At 46.4% G+C, this 24,433-nt stretch overlaps 1 protein-coding gene across 1 annotated transcript; it reads right to left on the bottom strand.

The window, feature by feature from the left end:
* Nucleotides 1-753: 753 nt before the first annotated feature.
* LOC139561220 (oocyte zinc finger protein XlCOF6-like) lies at nt 754-23,935 on the bottom strand. The gene is made up of 3 exons (XM_071378182.1): nt 23,273-23,935; nt 6,726-7,175; nt 754-5,965 (listed from the first exon to the last, which is right to left on the bottom strand). The coding sequence occupies exons 1-3, from the start codon at nt 23,436-23,438 to the stop codon at nt 4,287-4,289; spliced, it is 2,295 nt and encodes a 764-aa protein (XP_071234283.1). The 5' UTR covers nt 23,439-23,935; the 3' UTR covers nt 754-4,286.
* Between the last annotated feature and the right edge of the window lie 498 nt (nt 23,936-24,433).

Raw genomic sequence — 24,433 nt, 5'->3', positions numbered from 1 at the left:
AATAAAAGACCTACAACACTTTTAACAGCACATTACTCAACACTAGTGAGACTCATGTCGCCTACGGTAGACCTACAGTATATCTAATATAAAGTATATCAATACTTTTAGGCTAGAGAAACTGACAATACAACACTGCAACAAATACATTGATCATCTCAGCAAAGTTTACCCGTGGTCGTGTAGCTGGGGGGGGAGTGCAACTAAAATGTAGCTGAGATTTTGACCGTAATTGAAATAAGCATCTGCATTTTGAAAGTATTTTTGATCGTTATTTTGTTAACGAAAGCATAAAGATGTGGATGAACAAATACTTTACAGTATATGCTTTATCCGACATTTTGCGTGAGGTTTTGAGTTAGAAATGTAAAAACTTTAGAGTACTTTAGAGAATCGAATACATTGCAAGTTGGGGGGATTTTCACACCTACAGTAGCCGGGCTATTAAACGACCATTTTGTAAATGAATTGAGGTATGAAGAATTCACAACCAGCTACACTTGTGAAAAAAAGTGTTTTTGAAATTCCTCCAGCTGTCCATCATCATCATTATTGCATCATCGTCATCATGTAAATAAAACACAGCATCTACAGAGGTACAAATATATGATTGAATTTTATTTGTTTTTATTTTTATGCACAATCTTTTCATGCATTTTTTTTGTGAGGGAAAATCTGGTCTGTGATATTGAGTTAGAAATGGTGTTCATTGTAACCACAATGTCACAAATAACCAAACACACACAACATGAGCAGATTAACTTTGGTCAAAACATTTATTTATCGATCAGAAAGAATGTTGGTACTTATTTAGATCCAAAGCCATTAACGAGTCACTCAGCTTTATGTTGACAAATCCTCGCTGGACTCTCTTCATTCAGTGTCTTCTTTACATCAACAAAGAAGGACTCCGTGTTTCAGAAACTCACTTTATTTGTCATTAGGTTATCATGATCCATTAGGTTATCATAATCCATGCTATGGGTGGAGTTTGAAATGTAGCCATCGGAAGTATTAAAATCAACAAAATGTCAGCCTTTAAATGTTTAATTATCCAAATGTTGAAAGTGTTTGAAAGCGACGGGAGATAAACAAAATGGTGCAGTTTGAGGACATGTGGCGGAGAGTGATGTAGTTGGTCTGGAGATGGGGGTGTGAGTAGATGGGTCTGGAGATGGAGGTGTGAGCAGGTGGGTCTGGAGATGGGGGTGTGAGCAGGTGGGTCTGGAGATGGAGGTGTGAGCAGGTGGGTCTGGAGACGGAGGTGTGAGCAGGTGGGTCTGGAGATGGAGGTGTGAGCAGGTGGGTCTGGAGATGGAGGTGTGAGCAGGTGGGTCTGGAGATGGGGGTGTGAGCAGGTGGGTCTGGAGATGGGGGTGTGAGCAGGTGGGTCTGGAGATGGGGGTGTGAGCAGGTGGGTCTGGAGACGGAGGTGTGAGCAGGTGGGTCTGGAGACGGAGGTGTGAGCAGGTGGGTCTGGAGACGGAGGTGTGAGCAGGTGGGTCTGGAGACGGAGGTGTGAGCAGGTGGGTCTGGAGACGGAGGTGTGAGCAGGTGGGTCTGGAGATGGAGGTGTGATGTAGTTGATGTTTGTATGTGTATGTTTTGAATTGTCTAAAAATATAAAATAGAGAAACTGAAAGCCCACCTTGCCTATTTTTCGAAAATCGTCGGTCCACATGTCAAGTGTGTTTGGGCCTTTGTATTTATCTAAGTTCTCTCTCAACTCCAGGACCACTGCCAGATTTTGTGTTTTGTTGTGGCCTGATGCAGGACTAGTGCCAGAGAAGAGAGACTCTCAGACTGAAAACACATCCATTAATTCAGGAAAATATAATACATTTCTGTCACAGTTTAGACTACGGATAAATCAGCGTTCTAACTCCCCCTTCTGATAGTGTGGTGCAATGACAGAATGCCACCATCTACTACAAACGGTCGCGGCATAAACTCAATACGTTTAATTGAGGAACCACTGCATGTGTGAGTGGGACCAGTGGACTCAATAGGCTGAGTGAATGATGAGAGGATGTCATCAACCTTCTTGATAAACTGGTCAACAGGAGGAGGGAGGGGGTAGAGGATTAAGGAAGGAAAATAGTTTCTGGGTTTAGAGGCAGAAGCTTGACATTTAGAGTGATAGAAAGTAGCTTTAGCAGTGAATACAAAAGGAAGACAAGGTAGAGGGGAGGGAGTGAAGGTCCTCCGGAAGTATTCCACATTTTCACTCAGCTGCCCGTAGCTCTGTTCTGTAAGCTCGCAATGAGTCACTCAGCCACGGAGCAGGAGGGGAGAACCGAGCCAGACGGGAGGAAATATGGGACAGAATAAGGAGATGGACAGGTGAGTGAGGGATAAAATAGAACATCTCCATTTAAGAGAAATGAGTAGCCCTGTGCCACCACCGTGACGACCCAGAGACTCTCAGACTATGAGAGAACACGCAGTCAGATGCAGAGAGCAGCTGGAGTTGTATCTGGGATAATCTATGTTTCCGTCAGCGCAAAAAGTCTAGTGACTGAAGGGCAGCATAGGCTTAGAAGGGTTGCAGCCAAGCTTCAGGGATTCATCCGATACCACATCAGTCACCGGCTTCATTAATAAGTGCATCGACAACATCGTCCACACAAACCGTAGGTACATACGCCAAACCAGAAGCCATGCATTACAGGCAACATCCGCACTGAACTAAAGACTAGATAGAATCCTACTACACTGGCTCTGACGCTTGTCTGCACTGATATGGTAAATTGTGCAATATTTAATGTAATAAATAAGATTAACTATCATAAATCTGTCTGAATTTGAGTGTTTACATTTCTCCAACCCTATCCCTCAGCTGTTTAGCAAAACAGTGGCGGGTGCCCACTTTGATGTTGTTTTAACTGCAGAGGGGTACACTACAAAGCAGGATCAATGAGTTAGCCAGCTAACTTTGGTAAGCAACCAGAGGGGTATACTACGTAGCTGGTTTGAGGAGTTAGCCAGCTAACTTTGATAAGCAACTAGAGGGGTATACTACGTAGCTGGTTTGAGGAGTTAGCCAGCTAACTTTGATAAGCAACTAGAGGGGTATACTACGTAGCTGGTTTGAGGAGTTAGCCAGCTAACTTTGATAAGCAACCAGAGGGGTATACTACGTAGCTAGTTTGAGGAGTTAGCCAGCTAACTTTGATAAGCAACTAGAGGGGTATACTACGTAGCTGGTTTGAGGAGTTAGCTAGCTAACTTTGATAAGCAACTAGAGGGGTATACTACGTAGCAGGTTTGAGGAGTTAGCCAGCTAACTTTGATAAGCAACCAGAGGGGTATACTACGTAGCTGGTTTGAGGAGTTAGCCAGCTAACTTTGATAAGCAACCAGAGGGGTATACTACGTAGCAGGTTTGAGGAGTTAGCCAGCTAACTTTGATAAGCAACCAGAGGGGTATACTACGTAGCTGGTTTGAGGAGTTAGCCAGCTAACTTTGATAAGCAACCAGAGGGGTATACTACGTAGCTGGTTTGAGGAGTTAGCCAGCTAACTTTGATAAGCAACCAGAGGGGTATACTACGTAGCTGGTTTGAGGAGTTAGCTAGCTAACTTTGATAAACAACTAGAGGGGTATACTACGTAGCTGGTTTGAGGAGTTAGCCAGCTAACTTTGATAAGCAACTAGAGGGGTATACTAGGTAGCTGGTTTGAGGAGTTAGCCAGCTAACTTTGATAAGCAACTAGAGGGGTATACTAGGTAGCTGGTTTGAGGAGTTAGCCAGCTAACTTTGATAAGCAACCAGAAATAACAATTGATTTTCTAATTCACTTAGTACCCTACACTTAGATATATGTTTTTTGGGTTGTTGAGACAATCAGACCATAACCCTTTCATGCTTATCTTTCTAACACGTTATTTCAGAATATTTTGGCTAGCTAAATGACTAACTTGCCAAATCATACATTGTCGTATACACTTCTGTTTGCCCCTTTCAAAATGAACAATTAGCTACAGGCAAATTAGATACATTAGCTCAATAGTTTGACATCTTGCATCCATTTATCAAATCTATGCATTTTAGTGTTTTACAACTCTCCAACACCATCCCTCAGTTGTTTACCTAACAAGTGGTGGTTGTCTGAACTGCAGATTGTCCATTTCATACACAAAGAGCAGCATCATTACCTGTTAGGTTCAGACAACAGCCCCATTATATCATTACTGTGACATTGGACTGAGCAGGATCAGGAGGACCAGCTAGAGTTGGTCCACAGGTGTATCTCAATACTCTCTTAGTCCCCTCTCTGTGTCCTCATTTACTTTCTTTGTGGTTGTTTTTGACATGCCTCAACAGATTAGTCTTCTGAGTGAATATTTTATCACAGACTGAGCAGCCATGTTGTTTCTCTCCTCTGTGAATCAGTTTGTGTTTGATTAGGTTCCTCTTGACACTAAATATTTTCCCACAGTCGCCACAGCTAAATTGTTTCTCTCCTGTGTGAGTCTGTATGTGTCTCCCTAGGACCACCTTCTGACCGAAACTTTTCCCACAGTAACAACAGCTAAAAGGTTTCTCTCCTGTGTGAGTCCGTATGTGTCTCCCAAGGACCCCCTTCTGACTGAAGCTTTTCCCGCAGTAACAACAGCTAAATGGTTTCTCTCCTGTGTGAGTCAGTATATGCTTATTTAGGTGGTCCTTCAGACTGAAGCTTTTCCCACAGTCACTACAGCTAAATGATTTCTCTCCTGTGTGAGTCAGTATGTGTCTCCCTAGGACACCCTTTTGACTAAAGCTTTTCCCGCAGTCAGAGCAGCTAAATGGTTTCTCTCCTGTGTGAGTACGTATATGATTATTTAGGTGGGCCTTCTGAGCGAAGCTTTTCCCACAGTCACCACAGCTAAATGCTTTCTCTCCTGTATGAGTCAGTATGTGCACAGTTAAGTGCTTCTTCAGACTGAAGCTTTTCCCACAGTCACCACAGATAAAGAGTTTCTCTCCTGTGTGAATCAGTATATGTGCCTTAAGGGACCCCTTCTGATTGAAGCTCTTCCCACAGTCACCACAAATAAATGGTTTCTCTCCTGTGTGAGTCAGCAGATGCACGGTTAAGTGTTCCTTACGATAAAAGTTTTTCCCACAGTCACCACAGCTAAATGATTTATCTCCTGTGTGAGTCCATATATGTTTGGTTAGGGACCCCTTGTGTCTGAAACTTTTATCACAGTCGTCACAGCTAAACGGTTTCTCTCCTGTGTGAATCAATATATGCCTCCCTAGGTCCCCCTTCTGACTGAAGCTCTTCCCACAGTAACCACAACTAAATGGTTTCTCTCCTGTGTGAATCAGTTTATGCATGTTTAGGTTATTCTTGATACTGAAGCTCTTCCCGCAGTCACCACAGATGAAGAGTTTCTCCCCTGTGTGAATCCGTAAATGCATAGTTAGGTTCTCCTTGCGGTAGAAGCTCTTCCCACAGTCACCGCAGATAAATGATTTCTCTCCTGTGTGCATCCTGATGTGTCTGGACAGATATTTCTTTAGTTTGAAGGTCTTGCCACAAACAGGGCAGGTGAAAGGTTTCACACCGTGACAGAGTCGGACATGGGCCTTTAGTTTACAGGTGGAGTTGTAGCGTTTTTTGCAGAAGACACATTCACTGGGTCTCTTCTTGGTGAGAGTCACATGCTTCTGCAGATCAGCTTTCAGAGCAAAAGTTTCACCACAGTCATGGCAACACTGTTTCCCCATTGACGTGTTCGGATCCAATGGTGGGATTGAACTTTTCAAACAGGAAGGAGTGGATATGGAGTCTTTGGTATCAAAGCGCCCTTGAAGCTGCTCTTCCTCCTGACTGGTCCTGACTTCCTCCTGTTCCTCTTTAATCTGTATGGTCTCTGGGTCCTTCTGCCTCAGACTGGGGCTCCACTCCTGCTCACAGTGCTGCTGCTCAGGGGGAACCTCCTCTTCAGAGTCAGAGAGCTGCAGGGAGTCTGAAGGGAAGGAGAGGAGGAGCAGAGGTTATTTATATACTACAGAATTAAATAGAACACTTGAATCACAAATGTGAATTATAGATCTCAATGAATATCATCATAACACCACATAATTAAATAAAAAACAGTTTTTAAAACACAGCCTTTTAAACACAGCCTTTAAAACACAGCCTTTAAACATGTCTGAGTGAAGTTAGCTAGGTATTTACTCTCATTCACTCGGGTTCCTACTATGGAACACACCGCTGCCAACGTGTACAAAAGTCACGTAGACTTTTTGTATAACGGCTAAACAAAATATTGGTTTGTGTTTAAAAAAAAAAAAAAAAAGTGTATCTTTTATATTTGTAAAGATATTTAGGAAAATTATGAATTTGTTGTGTTCGAGGTTTCCAATAACCTTATCGCAATCAAGGATCAATTGTTTCTAGATAAAACGTTTAACACTTGACCAAATCATCATCCTCAGCTAATCAAAATGGACGTTGAATAACTCCCATGAAGCACTGGAGTCAGAAGGGCAACATAAGGAAGAACTTTCTAGAAATAGAGTACATTAAAATATAATTTTATTCAACATTCGTCAATGGAACAATGTGTGACGATGCTGTCCAAGCATTGGTACGTCAGTGCTACTTTTATCCCATCACAGTAAAATTATTTATAAAAAAGTTACTACTTAAAATTGTCTGAAAGCCTAAACAGTTTATTAATTTACTAGAATTATTGCTGACTATCAGTAGATCTACATACGAACCTATTCTACATAGTTTTATCTCCGGTGTGATCCGCAGCAGTCTCCGTAGCAGATCATTCTCCTCCTGGTACTCTGCTACAGTTTCCTCAACCGCACCAAAAATCTCCACAGCAGCAGATGCCGTTAAACATTCATTTAAAAACACACAGAACAACTGTAGTTTAGATGTTTTCAGTGGACTGAGAGTTGGGTATTCAGCTCGTACGGCTTCTTGACACGGGTCCTCCTGATCACATTCACTTTTCACACAGGAAGGAGTGAATATGGAGTCTTTGGTATCAACGAGCCCTTGAAGCTGATCTTCCTCCTGACTGGTCCTGACTTCCTCCTGTTCCTCTTTAATCTGTGTGGTCTCTGGGTCCTCCTGTCCCAGACTGGGGCTCCACTCCTGCTCACAGTGCTGCTGCTCAGGGGGAACCTCCTCTTCAGAGACAGAGAGCTGCAGGGAGTCTGGAGGGAAGGAGAGGAGGAGCAGAGGTTATTTATATACTACAGAATTAAATAGAACACTTACATTTTAGATCTCTGATCTACAGTGCTTTCAGGAAGTAAACGTTACAGCCTTATTCTACAATATATAAAATTTTAAAAAGTAAATCCTCAGCAATCTACACATAATAACTCATAATGACAAAGCGAAAACAGGTCTTTTTAAATTTGTGCAAATGTATTAAAACAAAAAAAACAGAAATACCTTATTTACATACAGTATCAGTCAAAAGTAATTTGGACGCCATTCAACGGTTTTTCTTCATTTTTTTACTATTTTCTACATTGTAGAATAATCGTAAAGACATCAAAACTATGAAATAACACACATGGAATCATGTAGTAACCAGAAACAAGTGTTAAAATAAATCCAAATATATTTGAGATTCTTCAAATTAGCCACCCTTTGCCTTGATGACAGCTTTGCACACTCTTGGCATTCTCTCCCCAGTCTGAGGTCCTGTTTTTGCTTTGTCATTATGGTGTATTGTGATGTCATTATGGGGTATTGTGATGTAATTATGGGGTATTGTGATGTAATTATGGGGTATTGTGATGTAATTATGGGGTATTGTGATGTAATTATGGGGTATTGTGTGTAGATTGATGACGGGGGAAAAAAACAATTTAAACAGTTTTAGAATAACGCCATAACGTAACAAAATTAGGAGAAAAAAAATCAAGGGGTCTGAATACTTTCTGAATGCACTGTAGATGCCTTTCTAATTATTTTAGAATGCAAAGATAAATAAATTGGTTTTAGCTGTTCTCACTAACAGCAAATTATTCCATCTTGTAATTATATTTAGCTAACAGTTAAAAAAATATATATATGAATAAGAGTCACAAGGCTTTTGCTTTCTTGTATTCCAAATACAGACGCCACTAGAAAACAGTGTCTATTCATGGTGGAAGGTCTGCGAGGATAAGCACATTCTCAAGTCAAGTTAATGTTTTTAAAAATGCTAAGTTATTTGTGAAAAATTGGCATTAGCATGTTATGGGGTTCATAAATGAGGCACCTAATGCTCTGTGGCTACATCAGGAATTAGTTCCAGTTCTAAGTAACCATATTACAGTGATTTATTTCAGCAGTATGTATGTAAAAACATCCCTGCTACCGCCACCAAATATCAAACTTAGTTTGAAGTGTTTTTGAGGAAGTTTCAACTTGCAATGCAGTATTTCCTGCACCGGTCCAACCGTTTCCATTCACGGATTTAGACACTGCTAGCTAATTATGCTAACTCAAGGCTGAAGTAAACAACGGTTCATTGTAGATTCTGACACCGTGAGCCTTCAGACACAAATCCACTGTAAGGGGCATTTCACCACAAATATGATTTTCTCCCTTTGATAAATGATCCCTGAAGGGTTCTACTTTGTCCTCTCTGCCACAACATATGAATTCAGACACTGGTCTCATCACGGGGGGAAAAATGTCATCGTTGATGTATTGAGTCACCATTTTATTCCAGCGGGCTGTCTCTCTCTTTGAAAGAACTTCTAAACCTATTCACAATGATATTGGGCTGGATGCTGACATGGGAAACCTGCTGAATGATCAGAGAAATGATAGCCTAAAAATAATTGCTTTGACTATTTACAGAAAAATAAGTTGTGGGATGCTTTGCTAGCAATAGACAAGAACTCCACAGCAGTCAAACAAACCGGGATCCAAATTGGTCAAGTGTGCAGCACCCATTATTGTTGGCTCAATAACCCACTTTTTTTTGTATTTAACAATATCAGGAAATATTCCATAAGTCTGGTACTCAGCTGTTGTTCTGCCGCTCCACAAGGACGGGATAGTAGAGATCTTAACCATTATCGCCCCATTTCAAGACTTCCTGGTCTAGATAAGATTCTAGAATCTTATGTATAACTTTGTATATATATAACTTTATGTGTATAACTTTGTGTATATGTGTAACTTTAGAGATCTTAACCATTATCGCCCCATTTCAAGACTTCCTGGTCAAGACTTCCTGGTCTATAACTTTGTATATGTATAACTTTGTGTAGATGTATAACTTTGCTCTTTTTTTTATCTGATAAATGTATTATGAGTGTAAACCAATCAGGGTTTAGTCCTGGGGAATCCAATCAGGGTTTAGTCCTGGGGCATCCACTCAGGGTTTAGTCCTGGGGCATCCACTCAGGGTTTAGTCCTGGGGCATCCACTCAGGGTTTAGTCCTGGGGCATCCACTCAGGGTTTAGTCCTGGGGCATCCACTCAGGGTTTAGTCCTGGGGCATCCACTCAGGGTTTAGTCCTGGGGCATCCACTCAGGGTTTAGTCCTGGGGCATCCACTCAGGGTTTAGTCCTGGGGCATCCAATCAGGGTTCGGTCCTGGACATCCAATCAGGGTTCAGTCCTGGACATAGCACTATTATAGCCACCACGTTAGTTGTTAATGAGATTCTCAATACTTTAGACACTAAAATGACATGTGCTGCTTTGTTTGTGGACCTGTCTAAAGATTTTGATACTGTTTATCATGCTATTTAATTGAATAAAGTTGTCCTCGATAAGCCTGAGGTCTGACGCCTGTTCATGGTTTCATGATTATATCAGTGACAGAACTCAGGCCATCGTGATTGATGGGGTAAAGTCAGAATTTTCCTGAAGTACATCAAGGTGTTCTGAAGGACCTGTTCTTTTCACTATTTATATAAACGCTATTGGTCAATCTGTTAAAAGTGGTACATTTAATCTCTATGCCTCATGATACTATTATGTTACGCAACTGCTGACCTAGCTGAGACAAGACTACGGTCTGACTACCCCCCCCCCGCTGACCTGGCTGAGACAAGGCTACAGTCCCACTACCCCCCCCCCCCGCTGACCTGGCTGAGACAAGCCTACAGTCTGATTACCCCCCCTGCTGACCTGGCTGAGACAAGGCTAGTCTGATTACCCCCCCCCCCCCCGCTGACCTAGCTGAGACAAGGCTACAGTCTGATTATCCCCCCCCCCCCCCCGCTAACCTGGCTGAGACAAGGCTACAGTCTGATTATCCCCCCCCCCGCTAACCTGGCTGAGACAAGGCTACAGTCTGATTATCCCCCCCCCCCCCCGCTAACCTGGCTGAGACAAGGCTACAGTCTGATTACCCCCCCCCCCGCTAACCTGGCTGAGACAAGGCTACAGTCTGATTATCCCCCCCCCTCCCGCTGACCTGTCTCAGACTAGGCTACAGTCTGATTACCCCCCCCGCTGACCTGGCTGAGACAAGGCTACAGTATGATTACCCCCCCCCCCCTGCTGACCTGGCTGAGACAAAGCTACAGTATGATTACTCCCCCCCCTGCTGACCTGGCTGAGACAAGGCTACAGTCTGATTACCCCCCCCCCCTGCTGACCTGGCTGAGACAAGGCTACAGTCTGATTACCCCCCCCCCCTGCTGACCTGGCTGAGACAAGGCTACAGTCCGAACCCCCCCCCCCCCCCCCGCTGACCTGGCTGAGACAAAGCTACAGTCTGATTACCCCCCCCGCTGACCTGGCTGAGACAAGGCTACAGTCTGATTACCCCCCCGCTGACCTGGCTGAGACAAGGCTACAGTCTGATTCACCCCCCCCCCCGCTGACCTGGCTGAGACAAAGCTACAGTCTGAAATCCCCCCCCCCTGCTGACCTGGCTGAGACAAAGATACAGTCTGATTACCCCCCCCCCCTGCTGACCTGGCTGAGACAAAGCTACAGTCTGATTCACCCCCCCCCCCGCTGACCTGGCTGAGACAAAGCTACAGTCTGAAATCCCCCCCCCTGCTGACCTGGCTGAGACAAAGATACAGTCTGATTACCCCCCCCCCTGCTGACCTGGCTGAGACAAAGCTACAGTCTGATCCCCCCCCCCTGCTGACCTGGCTGAGACAAAGATACAGTCTGATTACCCCCCCCCCCTGCTGACCTGGCTGAGACAAAGCTACAGTCTGATTACACCCCCCCCCCCCCCGCTGACCTGGCTGAGACAAGGCTACAGTCTGATTACCCCCCCCCCCCGCTGACCTGGCTGAGACAAGGCTACAGTCTGATTACCCCCCCGACCTGGCTGAGACAAGGCTACAGTCTGATAACCCCCCCCGCTGACCTGGCTGAGACAAGGCTACAGTCTGATTACCCCCCCGACCTGGCTGAGACAAGGCTACAGTCCCACTACCCCCCCCCCCCCCCCCCGCTAACCTGGCTGAGACAAGGCTACAGTCTGATTACCCCCCCGACCTGGCTGAGACATGGCTACAGTCTGATTACCCCCCCTGCTGACCTGGCTGAGACAAGGCTACAGTCCCACTACCCCCCCCCCCCCGCTAACCTGGCTGAGACAAGGCTACAGTCTGATTACCCCCCCTGCTGACCTGGCTGAGACAAGGCTACAGTCCCACTACCCCCCCCCCCCGCTAACCTGGCTGAGACAAGGCTACAGTCTGATTACCCCCCCTCCCCCCGCTGACCTGGCTGAGACAAAACTACAGTCTGATTACCACCCCCCCCCTGCTGACCTGGCTGAGACAAAGCTACAGTATGATTACCCCCCCCCCCCTGCTGACCTGGCTGAGACAAGGCTACAGTCTGATTACCCCCCCTGCTGACCTAGCTGAGACAAGGCTACAGTCTGATTACCCCCCCCCCTGCTGAGACAAGGTTACAGTCTGATTACCCCCCCCCCCCCCCGCTGACCTGGCTGAGACAAGGCTACAGTCTGATTACCCCCCCCCCCCCCCTGCTGACCTGGCTGAGACAAGCCTACAGTCTGATTACCCCCCCTGCTGACCTGGCTGAGACAAGGCTACAGTCTGATTACCCCCCACCCTCCCTGCTGACCTGGCTGAGACAAAGCTACAGTATGATTACCCCCCTCCCCCGCTAACCTGGCTGAGACAAGGCTACAGTCTGATTACCCCCCTGCTGACCTGGCTGAGACAAGGCTACAGTCCGAACACCCCCCCCCCCCCCTGCTGACCTGGCTGAGACAAGGCTAGTCTGATTACCCCCCCTGCTGAGACAAGACTACAGCCTGATTACCCCCCCGCTGACCTGGCTGAGACAAGGCTACAGTCTGATTACCCCCTGCTGACCTGCTGAGACAAGGCTACAGCCTGATTACCCCCCCTGCTGACCTGGCTGAGACAAGGCTACAGTCTGATTACCCCCCCCCGCTGACCTGGCTGAGACAAGGCTACAGTCTGATTCACCCCCCCCCCCCCTGCTGACCTGGCTGAGACAAAGCTACAGTATGATTACCACCCCCCCCCCCCCCCCCCCGCTGACCTGGCTGAGACAAAGCTACAGTCTGAAATCCCTCCCCCCCCCTGCTGACCTGGCTGAGACAAAGATACAGTCTGATTACCCCCCCTGCTGACCTGGCTGAGACAAAGATACAGTCTGATTACCCCCCCCCTGATGACCTGGCTGAGACAAAGCTACAGTCTGATTCCCCCCCCCCTGCTGACCTGGCTGAGACAAAGATACAGTCTGATTACCCCCCCCCCTGCTGACCTGGCTGAGACAAAGCTACAGTCTGATTACCCCCCCGACCTGGCTGAGACAAGGCTACAGTCTGATAACCCCCCCCGCTGACCTGGCAGAGACAAGGCTACAGCCTGATTACCCCCCCGACCTGGCTGAGACAAGGCTACAGTCTGATTACACCCCCCCCCCCCCCTGCTGACCTGGCTGAGACAAGCCTACAGTCTGATTATCCCACCTGCTGACCTGGCTGAGACAAGGCTACAGTCTGATTAACCCCCCCCCCCCCCCGCTGACCTGGCTGAGACAAAACTACAGTCTGATTACCACCCCCCGCTGACCAGGCTGAGACAAAGCTACAGTCTGATTACCCCCCCCCCCCCTGCTGACCTGGCTGAGACAAGGCTACAGTCTGATTACCCCCCCTGCTGACCTAGCTGAGACAAGGCTACAGTCTGATTACCCCCCCCCCCCTGCTGACCTGGCTGAGACAAGGCTACAGTCTGATTACCCCCCCCCTGCTGACCTGGCTGAGACAAGGCTACAGTCTGATTACCCCCCCTGCTGACCTAGCTGAGACAAGGCTACAGTCTGATTACCCCCCCCCCCCTGCTGACCTAGCTGAGACAAGGCTACAGTCTGATTACCCCCCCCTGCTGACCTAGCTGAGACAAGGCTACAGTCTGATTACCCCCCCCCCCCCCTGCTGACCTGGCTGAGACAAGGCTACAGTCTGATTACCCCCCCTGCTGACCTAGCTGAGACAAGGCTACAGTCTGATTACCCCCCCCCCCCCCCCCCGCTGACCTGGCTGAGACAAGGCTACAGTCTGATTACCCCCCCCCTGCTGAGACAAGGCTACAGTCTGATTACCCCCCCTGCTGACCTAGCTGAGACAAGGTTACAGTCTGATTATCCCCCCCCCCCGCTGACCTGGCTGAGACAAGGCTACAGTCTGATTACCCCCCCCCCCCCCGCTGACCTGGCTGAGACAAGGCTACAGTCTGATTACCCCCCCGACCTGGCTGAGACAAGGCTACAGTCTGATTACCCCCCCCCCCCTGCTGACCTGGCTGAGACAAGGCTACAGTCTGACTACCCCCCCTGCTGACCTGGCTGAGACAAGCCTACAGTCTGATTACCCCCCCCTGCTGACCTGGCTGAGACAAGGCTACAGTCTGATTACCCCCCCCCCCTGCTGACCTGGCTGAGACAAAGCTACAGTCTGATTATCCCCCCTGCTGATCTGGCTGAGACAAGGCTACAGTCTGATTACCCCCCCCCCCTGCTGACCTGGCTGAGACAAAGCTACAGTCTGATTATCCCCCCTGCTGACCTGGCTGAGACAAGGCTACAGTCTGATTACCCCCCTCCCCCCTGCTGACCTGGCTGAGACAAAGCTACAGTCTGATTACCCCCCCTGCTGAGACAAGGTTACAGTCTGATAACCCCCCCCCCCCCCTGCTGACCTGGCAGAGACAAGGCTACAGTCTGATTACCCCCCCCCCCCCCTGCTGACCTGGCTGAGACAAAGCTACAGTCTGATTACCCCCCCCCCCCGCTGCTGACGTGGCTGAGACAAAGCTACAGTATGATTACCCCCCCCCCCCCGCTGACCTGGCTGAGACAAGGCTACAGTCTGATTACCCCCCCCCCCCCTGCTGACCTGGCTGAGACAAAGCTACAGTCTGATTACCCCCCCTGCTGAGACAAGGTTACAGTCTGATAACCCCCCCCCCCCCCCTGCTGACCTGGCAGAGACAAGGCTACAGTCTGATTACCCCCCCCCCCCCCCTGCTGACCTGGCTGAGACAAGGCTACAGTCTGATTACCCCCCCCCCCTGTTGACCTGGCTGAGACAAGGCTACAGTCTGAATACCCCCCCCCCCCCCTGTTGACCTGGCTGAGACAAGGTTACAGTCTGATCCCCCCCCCCCCCCTGCTGACCTGGCTGAGACAAGGCTACAGCCTGATTACCCCCCCTGCTGACCTGGCTGAGACAAGGCTACAGCCTGATTACCCCCCCCCCCTGACCTGGCTGAGACAAGGCTACAGTCTGATAACCCCCCCCGCTGCCTGGCTGAGACAAGGCTACAGTCTGATTACCCCCCCTGCTGACCTGGCTGAGACAAGGTTACAGTCTGATTACCCCCCCCCCCCCCCCCGCTGAGACAAGGCTACAGTCTGATTACCCCCCCCCCCCCCCGCTGACCTGGCTGAGACAAGGCTACAGTCTGACTACCCCCCCTGCTGAGACAAGGCTACAGTCTGATTACCCCCCCTGCTGACCTGGCTGAGACAAGGCTACAGTCTGACTACCCCCCCTGCTGAGACAAGGCTACAGTCTGATTACCCCCCCTGCTGACCTGGCTGAGACAAGGCTACAGTCTGATTACCCCCCCGCTGACCTGGCTGAGACAAGGCTACAGTCTGATTACCCCCCCCGCTGACCTGGCTGAGACAAGGCTACAGTCTGATTCACCCCCCCCCCCCCCCTGCTGACCTGGCTGAGACAAAGCTACAGTATGATTACCACCCCCCCCCCGCTGACCTGGCTGAGACAAAGCTACAGTCTGAAATCCCTCCCCCCCCTGCTGACCTGGCTGAGACAAAGATACAGTCTGATTACCCCCCCTGCTGACCTGGCTGAGACAAAGATACAGTCTGATTACCCCCCCCCCTGCTGACCTGGCTGAGACAAAGCTACAGTCTGATTCCCCCCCCCTGCTGACCTGGCTGAGACAAAGATACAGTCTGATTACCCCCCCCCCTGCTGACCTGGCTGAGACAAAGCTACAGTCTGATTACCCCCCCCCCCTGCTGACCTGGCTGAGACAAAGCTACAGTCTGATTCCCCCCCCCTGCTGACCTGGCTGAGACAAAGATACAGTCTGATTCCCCCCCCCCCCTGCTGACCTGGCTGAGACAAAGCTACAGTCTGATTACCCCCCCGACCTGGCTGAGACAAGGCTACAGTCTGATAACCCCCCCCGCTGACCTGGCAGAGACAAGGCTACAGTCTGATTACCCCCCCGACCTGGCTGAGACAAGGCTACAGTCTGATTACACCCCCCCCCCCCCTGCTGACCTGGCTGAGACAAGCCTACAGTCTGATTATCCCACCTGCTGACCTGGCTGAGACAAGGCTACAGTCTGATTAACCCCCCCCCCCCCGCTGACCTGGCTGAGACAAAACTACAGTCTGATTACCACCCCCGCTGACCAGGCTGAGACAAAGCTACAGTCTGATTACCCCCCCCCCCCCTGCTGACCTGGCTGAGACAAGGCTACAGTCTGATTACCCCCCCTGCTGACCTAGCTGAGACAAGGCTACAGTCTGATTACCCCCCCCCCCCTGCTGACCTGGCTGAGACAAGGCTACAGTCTGATTACCCCCCCCCTGCTGACCTGGCTGAGACAAGGCTACAGTCTGATTACCCCCCCTGCTGACCTAGCTGAGACAAGGCTACAGTCTGATTACCCCCCCCCCCCTGCTGACCTAGCTGAGACAAGGCTACAGTCTGATTACCCCCCCTGCTGACCTAGCTGAGACAAGGCTACAGTCTGATTACCCCCCCCCCCCCTGCTGACCTGGCTGAGACAAGGCTACAGTCTGATTACCCCCCCTGCTGACCTAGCTGAGACAAGGCTACAGTCTGATTACCCCCCCCCCCCCCCCCGCTGACCTGGCTGAGACAAGGCTACAGTCTGATTACCCCCCCCCCTGCTGAGACAAGGCTACAGTCTGATTACCCCCCCTGCTGACCTAGCTGAGACAAGGTTACAGTCTGATTATCCCCCCCCCGCTGACCTGGCTGAGACAAGGCTACAGTCTGATTACCCCCCCCCCCCCCCCCCCGCTGACCTGGCTGAGACAAGGCTACAGTCTGATTACCCCCCCGACCTGGCTGAGACAAGGCTACAGTCTGATTACCCCCCCCCCCCCCTGCTGACCTGGCTGAGACAAGGCTACAGTCTGACTACCCCCCCTGCTGACCTGGCTGAGACAAGCCTACAGTCTGATTACCCCCCCCTGCTGACCTGGCTGAGACAAGGCTACAGTCTGATTACCCCCCCCCCCCTGCTGACCTGGCTGAGACAAAGCTACAGTCTGATTATCCCCCCTGCTGATCTGGCTGAGACAAGGCTACAGTCTGATTACCCCCCCCCCTGCTGACCTGGCTGAAACAAAGCTACAGTCTGATTATCCCCCCTGCTGACCTGGCTGAGACAAGGCTACAGTCTGATTACCCCCCTCCCCCCTGCTGACCTGGCTGAGACAAAGCTACAGTCTGATTACCCCCCCCCCCCTGCTGACCTGGCTGAGACAAAGCTACAGTATGATTACCACCCCCCCCCCCCCGCTGACCTGGCTGAGACAAAGCTACAGTCTGATTCCCCCCCTTGCTGACCTGGCTGAGACAAAGCTACAGTCTGATTACCCCCCCCCCTGCTGACCTTGCTGAGACAAAGCTACAGTCTGATTACACCCCCCCCCCCCTGCTGACCTGGCTGAGACAAAGCTACAGTATGATTACCCCCCCCCCCGCTGACCTGGCTGAGACAAAGCTACAGTCTGATTATCCCCCCTGCTGACCTGGCTGAGACAAGGCTACAGTCTGATTACCCCCCCCCCCCTGCTGACCTGGCTGAGACAAAGCTACAGTCTGATTACCCCCCCCCCCCGCTGCTGACGTGGCTGAGACAAAGCTACAGTCTGATTATCCCCCCTGCTGACCTGGCTGAGACAAGGCTACAGTCTGATTACCCCCCTCCCCCTGCTGACCTGGCTGAGACAAAGCTACAGTCTGATTACCCCCCCCCCCTGCTGACCTGGCTGAGACAAAGCTACAGTATGATTACCACCCCCCCCCCCCCGCTGACCTGGCTGAGACAAAGCTACAGTCTGATTACCCCCCCTTGCTGACCTGGCTGAGACAAAGCTACAGTCTGATTACCCCCCCCCCTGCTGACCTTGCTGAGACAAAGCTACAGTCTGATTACACCCCCCCCCCCCTGCTGACCTGGCTGAGACAAAGCTACAGTATGATTACCCCCCCCCCCCCCCGCTGACCTGGCTGAGACAAGGCTACAGTCTGATTATCCCCCCTGCTGACCTGGCTGAGACAAGGCTACAGTCTGATTACCCCCCCCTGCTGACCTGGCTGAGACAAAGCTACAGTCTGATTACCCCCCCCCCCCGCTGCTGACCTGGCTGAGACAAGGCTACAGTATGATTACCCCCCCCCCCCCCCGCTGACCTGGCTGAGACAAGGCTACAGTCTGATTACCCCCCCCCCCCTGCTGACCTGGCTGAGACAAAGCTACAGTCTGATTACCCCCCCTGCTGAGACAAGGTTACAGTCTGATTACCCCCCCCCCCTGCTGACCTGGCTGAGACAAGGCTACAGTCTGATTACCCCTCCTGCTGACCTGGCTGAGACAAGCCTACAGTCTGATTACCCCCCCTGCTGACCTAGCTGAGACAAGGCTACAGTCTGATTACCCCCCCCCCCCTGCTGACCTGGCTGAGACAAGCCTACAGTCTGATTACCCCCCCCCCCCCTGCTGACCTAGCTGAGACAAGGCTACAGTCTGATTACCCCCCCTGCTGACCTGGCTGAGACAAGGCTACAGTCTGATTACCCCCCCTGCTGACCTGGCTGAGACAAGGCTACAGTCTGATTACCCCCCCTGCTGACCTGGCTGAGACAAGGCTACAGTCGTGATTACCCCCCCTACTGACCTGGCTGAGACAAGGCTACAGTCTGACTACCCCCCCCCCCCCCCATAACTATTTTGAGGAAAAATGTGTACTTACTATGCCTGTGAGATGTGGTTGTCCCACCTAGCTATCTTAAGATAAATGCACTAACTGTGAATCCCTCTGGATAAGAGAGTTTGCTAAATTACTAATGAAAATGATGTATTGTGATGCTATAGAGGGCTCATCTGGAAAAGAGACCGTGGTCTCAGCATTGACTCCGTCAAAATTAAAGGTTAAATAAATACAAATCTTTACCTTCCAGATGAGAATTAAGGAAGTATCGGCAAGTAAAGGTTGGTTGAAAATGTACCACGCTTTAAATGGACCCAAACTACGTCGTATGCAAGTACAGATTAAAATTATTGCATATCGACCGTTGCACATCTAAAGTAATGATCTAGGCTGACAGGCGCCGCATTTGTCAATCTGACGTCTGCATTGGCCGGTGATACGGCCTCTGCAGATGTCAGGGCATTTATACCTCTTGCGCTTCCCGGAACAACGCAGAGCTGTTGTGAAGGAAGTTGTCAAGGAAGCGAGTTTGTGTTTATTACAAGACCTCCCGCCCTCACCTACCGTCAACCAATCATGTCAATGCGGAGCTATATGGCGCCATCCACATTGTCACAACATTTGAGAGGTGCGATGGTGTACAGAGCTCAATTTCGCCTTTTATATTATTTTATTTTTTATTCATTATACAAAATTATCAACAACTTACATCCCTACATCAAACATGTCAAATAATAATAATAATAATACAGGTATAAACAAAAAAATACAAAATAATACAACAACAAAAATATATATATATAATATATATAAATAACATAAAAAATATTATATTTTCTTTTTTTAAATATGACAATTCTAATCCAATTGTATTCACTCAGAATTTTTTTTAAATGATCCAGGAATATGTTATTCTTGTTGTTATTTACTAAGGATAATGTCTTTACAAGATAATTCAATTCAAATCAAAAATATTTGTAATTTTGGTATAGAATTCTGGAATTTTTTGTTTGTGTATAAAGTATTCGGCAACAAGAATAAATTTAAAAAAGCACAATAATTTCAATGGTCTTGTTATCATTGCAATAGTTCATATTATATCCTTCATGTCAAAAACATGGGTAGTGTTCAAAAAGGTAAATAAGTATTTTTATTTAAAATCTATCACAGATTTTCACCTCCACAGATATGATCAAGATCAGCAAATTTGGACAACATAGAATTACATGGATATATCTTATGTAGAATCTTAAAGTGCACTTCCTTCAATTTGTTTGGTATACAATATTTGTAAGGCATCAACCAAGCTTTTTTTCCCAGACTATGTCAGGAATAAGCATGTTCCAAAAACAATTTCCCCTCCTCCAGGCATAAGTTGGTTCCGTGAATGTTAAAATGTGTTTTATGTATTTGTTACAACAAGATTTCTTAAGTAAGCCCACGCCTTCCAAACTGAGATCTGGGTAAACTCTGTGATCATCACCAAAGCTAAGATGAGTTTTCATTAGTGTAGTTAGACCACTGGGAACGGCTTTGATCACAGAAATAAACTCTCTGAAAGGTATTGGAAACTCTTTCAATGCTAGAATATTACCCCTGTTGTCGAAAACATCAAGAACAAAGTCAATATTCCTCTCATGCCAGCTGGAGTAGAACAATGACTTATTCCTTACAGTAATGTCTGAATTATTCCACAAAAGTGCTTTATGTGGGGAAAATCTGTGCAGGAAACATATTTTCCAGGACATTAAAGCTTATTGGTGAAACCTAGCCAATTTAGCAGGTAATCTTTCAGGAAGATAATTACATTTCAGTAAAAATTGACCTCCCAACTTATTAAAACACATTGTTTGGCATTAAATACCAAATTGATTCTGTATTGACCAAACATTTTTTCAACCAATTGATCTTGAAAGTGTAATTTATGTCAACAACATCCAACACTTCCAGACCTCCTTCAGGTCTTTAATTCGAGAGGACTGACTTCTTAAAGTTTGTTTGACCTATTTTTTACACGTCAAGAAACGTCTTGTCGATCTCTTTACAGGTAGAGGGATTTACAAATAAAGATAATGAAGGGGTACACAAAGCGAAACAGTCCCTCTGCCTTGGACAGAAGTACTCTCCAAAGTATAGAAAGATACCTTTGTAGACAATTATTAAATATATTCTCAGTCTTATACATTTTAGGAGAGAAATTCATATGTTGTCTGACTAAATGTATTTTTGACACATGTATTCCTAAATATTTAACACAGTACTTTAGAGGAATGTTTTTAATTTCTTTATCATCAGAGTCATATAAACATAATATTTCACATTTAGAAACGTTCAGTTTTAATCCTGATCCAATAGAAAATGCAGTTATAGCATTAAGGGCATGGGCGACCTGGTCTTTGTCTCTTAACAAAAGAGTAGTATCATCAGCCAATTGGGGAATTTAGATTTCTTTGTTAAAAATGGTTAAGCCATACAAATTTGCATTATTCAGAATATCTAGAGGTAGAAGTTCCACAACCAAAATGAATAAAAAGGGCAAATTTGGCATCCCTGTCATACACTTCTGTCTATATTGAATCTTTTGGATGTATTAAGTTTTAGTAACACAGAACTATTTATATCTTTGTAAAACATGCGAATGACTGATAAAATGTCAAACGAAACCAAAAAGTTTAAGTGACCTAAAGAGAAATTCATATTCCATTGTGTCAAAGGATTTACAGAAGTCCAAAAATAAGACAACCGCATCTGAGTCAATTGCATCTGAATAATCTAGAAGGTCCAAGACTAAACGAATGTTAGAGCTTATGTGACGGCCCTTCATAAATCCTGTTTGAGTCTCATTTATAATGGTATCTATTCCTTTCATTCATCTTTTGGCATAAACCAGAGCAATCAATTTGTAATCAATATTTAGTAAAGTAATTGGTCTCCAATTGTCAATAAGAGAAGGGTCTTTATTCGGGCTTTAGTGAAATAAGGCCCTGTTTCATAGTGGAGACCATTTCACCTTTTTCAATGCAATCTTGAAACATTAAAAATAGTGTGTTCTAGTAACCTCCAAAACTGTCTATAGAATTCAACTGACAGGCCATCAGTGGCAGGAGATTTCCCATTCTTCATTGAATTCAGAGCCTCTCTAATTTCTTCAATTGACAGAGGTGAATCAATCGCAAACTGAGTGGAAATCATCCTCAATTACAGGGACATCATTCTGAATGTGGCAAATGTAGCTTTCACAAGCATCTTCCTGAAATTGTGAGTTGTAAAGGTTTTAATAAAAGGAATTGACAAATGTTGATATTGTAATGGGATCTTTGCATAAAACATCATTCATTTTGAGTGCCGTTATAGATTTTATTTTGTAGTTTCTCTTTTCAAGTGCAAAGAAATTAACTGGTGTTTCTTTCCCCCTCTTCAATCCATTTTGCTCTTGATCTTTGACAGATCTGTGTAAAACTGTTCTAATTCTAGTTGTAAAGATTTAGATACAGACTCTTCTTCTTGAGATAGATTATCTTTCTGTAGAAAACTGTCAAGCTTGCTCATCAACTCTTTTTCTCTAAGATTCTTCAGGTGCTTCAGCTCTTTGGCACGTTTAATGGCTACAACTCTTGACTTTAAATTTGAAGAATTCTACTTCCTGGACCCAAGTCTTCTCTTGCAAAAAACAAAATCTTTGGCTAACGATTTGATGTTTCCAGTGAAAATAGGATGTTTAAGTGTGTTGCTTAAATTTCCAATATCCTTGAATACATTGACATTTTTTTAGTAGCTTTAAAATTCAGGGAAATCAAATGAGGATCAGAAAAGGGAGCCAACTGATGATCTACATCTGTAACAAAACGGGGGAAATTAGGAAATCTATTCTAGATTTTCGTGACATATTTGTTGGTCCAGGTATAACCCTTTGCATCCGGGTTGAAATAACGCCAGGCATCAATAACAGAGAGATCATTGCATAATGTTGTGGCGATATTGCTATTTTGAGAGCTTTGACTCATTCTCAGAGGAAAACGATCAGCAGAGTCCATCGGGTGTTTCATTAAAATACCCTGAGAGAATTAGAAAAGCCTCTCAGTATTTGTAAACCCTCTCATTTTCTAGGAAGTTGGGCAAAAGGGGTCTTATTTGGAGCATGGGTCCATACACATTGTCAAGTTGAACAGTTACTATGACAGCAGATGTGTATTCTAGAATGTCGCCTTTAAACTTGTTGATAAGCGTCAAAACACCAGCAGAATGGTTTGAACCATGACTGAAAAAGGCAATGTCTTCACATTGTCACTTCCAACATTTCAAGTCACTTTCACACGAATGAGTTTCCTGAAGGGCAAAATCTGCGTTACTGCGTTTACATTATACCAATACAGCTTTACTTTTTTGTAAGATCTCTCAAACCACTAGCATTCAGACTAACGATATTGAGTGAGTTTAAAACAAACTCCTGCATTAAAAAAAGATAGAGGTAAACTAGACAACAGAGGTGAACAATGTGAACAATAAAACAAATCTGGCCTGTGTGTGCCTCTGGAGGGTTCGCGAATTGCGTCACACCATCCATACAACGCCTACGACCACATTTTCGAGTCAAGCATAAATTGTCTCTTAGCCGCCCTTCTTAGACGTAACCGAGTGCAGATAGCTGTAGGCTATTTCAATCATCCTTTCGTGACAAAGACAACTGTAAAATTAAAACAAATTAAAAAATAATAATTCTTAAAATTGTTGAAATGGTGATCTCTTACAAGTAGAATTGAGTAGAACTATAGCTAGCTATAGGTATAATTTAATACGATTACGAACCTCTTCTACATAGTTTTATCTCCGGTGTGATCCGCAGCAGTCTCCGTAGCCGATCATTCTCCTCCTGGTACTCCATTACCGTTTTCTCAACTGCCCCGAAAATCTCCACATCAGCCGCCGTTAAACGATCATTTAAAAACACACTCAACAACTGTAGTTTAGACATTTTCAGTCGACTTAGATCTGGGTCGCCTATTTAGTTCAGTCAATATGTCGTTCTTTACTCCACAAAAGGAATGCAAAAACCAACAAACTCGTCTCCAATCCTACTTCCGTGTTGTAGTGAAATCATTTTAGAAAACGCAATGGTTCTAGTGAGGGTGAGCAGCGCCCCCAGCTGGATGGAGGTTTACTGTGCAAGACAGCCTACAGACCACTAGTAAAGGGAAACGATGACTACATGTAGACAAAAGGTGGTTATCATAAGTATAGGATATCCTGGGAGAATCAATTATTAAAATCAGGAGTCGACTGAATATCATTACCATATACAAGATTAAATCACTATCGTCAATGAGCAGCATTAGGTCAGAACTGACAAGAAACACTATCGCAGAAATGCAATATGTTTTCTTGAAAGCATATTTGAAATGTATCAATCTTTTTATATCATCTGTGCTTTTACTACAAGATCCAGACCAGTAATAAATTCAGACTGGGGTGTGAATACTTTCCGAAGGAGCCGTATGACCGGTGTAGATTGGGTTATGTTTTGTAATGCTCATCTATGAACATAGGATCAGGGTTATCTATGAACATAGGATCAGGGTTATCTATGAACATAGGATCAGGGTTATCTATGAACATAGGATCAGGGTTATCTATGAACATAGGATCAGGGTTATCTATGAACATAGGATCAGGGTTATCTATGAACATAGGATCAGGGTTATCTATGAACATAGGATCAGGGTTATCTATGAACATAGGATCAGGGTTATCTATGAACATAGGATCAGGGTTAATCTATGAACATAGGATCAGGGTTATCTATGAACATAGGATCAGGGTTATCTATGAACATAGGATCAGGGTTAATCTATGAACATAGGATCAGGGTTATCTATGAACATAGGATCAGGGTTAATCTATGAACATAGGATCAGGGTTAATCTATGAACATAGGATCAGGGTTAATCTATGAACATAGGATCAGGGTTA

The sequence above is a fragment of the Salvelinus alpinus genome, chromosome 31 (assembly GCF_045679555.1).
Source record: "Salvelinus alpinus chromosome 31, SLU_Salpinus.1, whole genome shotgun sequence".
Taxonomy (NCBI): domain Eukaryota; kingdom Metazoa; phylum Chordata; class Actinopteri; order Salmoniformes; family Salmonidae; genus Salvelinus; species Salvelinus alpinus.
The sequence above is the reverse complement of the archived record's forward strand: the minus strand, read 5'-3'. Positions and strand labels throughout refer to the sequence as shown.

Bases quoted from the DNA above. Each gene is read 5' to 3' on its own strand.
- LOC139561220 (XM_071378182.1), bottom strand. From the start codon at position 23,438: ATGTCTAAACTACAGTTGTTGAGTGTGTTTTTAAATGATCGTTTAACG. The intron at 7,176-23,272 runs GTTCGTAATCGT...CCTTCCCTCCAG, and splicing joins GATAAAACTATGTAGAAGAG to ACTCCCTGCAGCTCTCTGTC. The intron at 5,966-6,725 runs GTTCGTATGTAG...CCTTCCCTTCAG, and splicing joins GATAAAACTATGTAGAATAG to ACTCCCTGCAGCTCTCTGAC.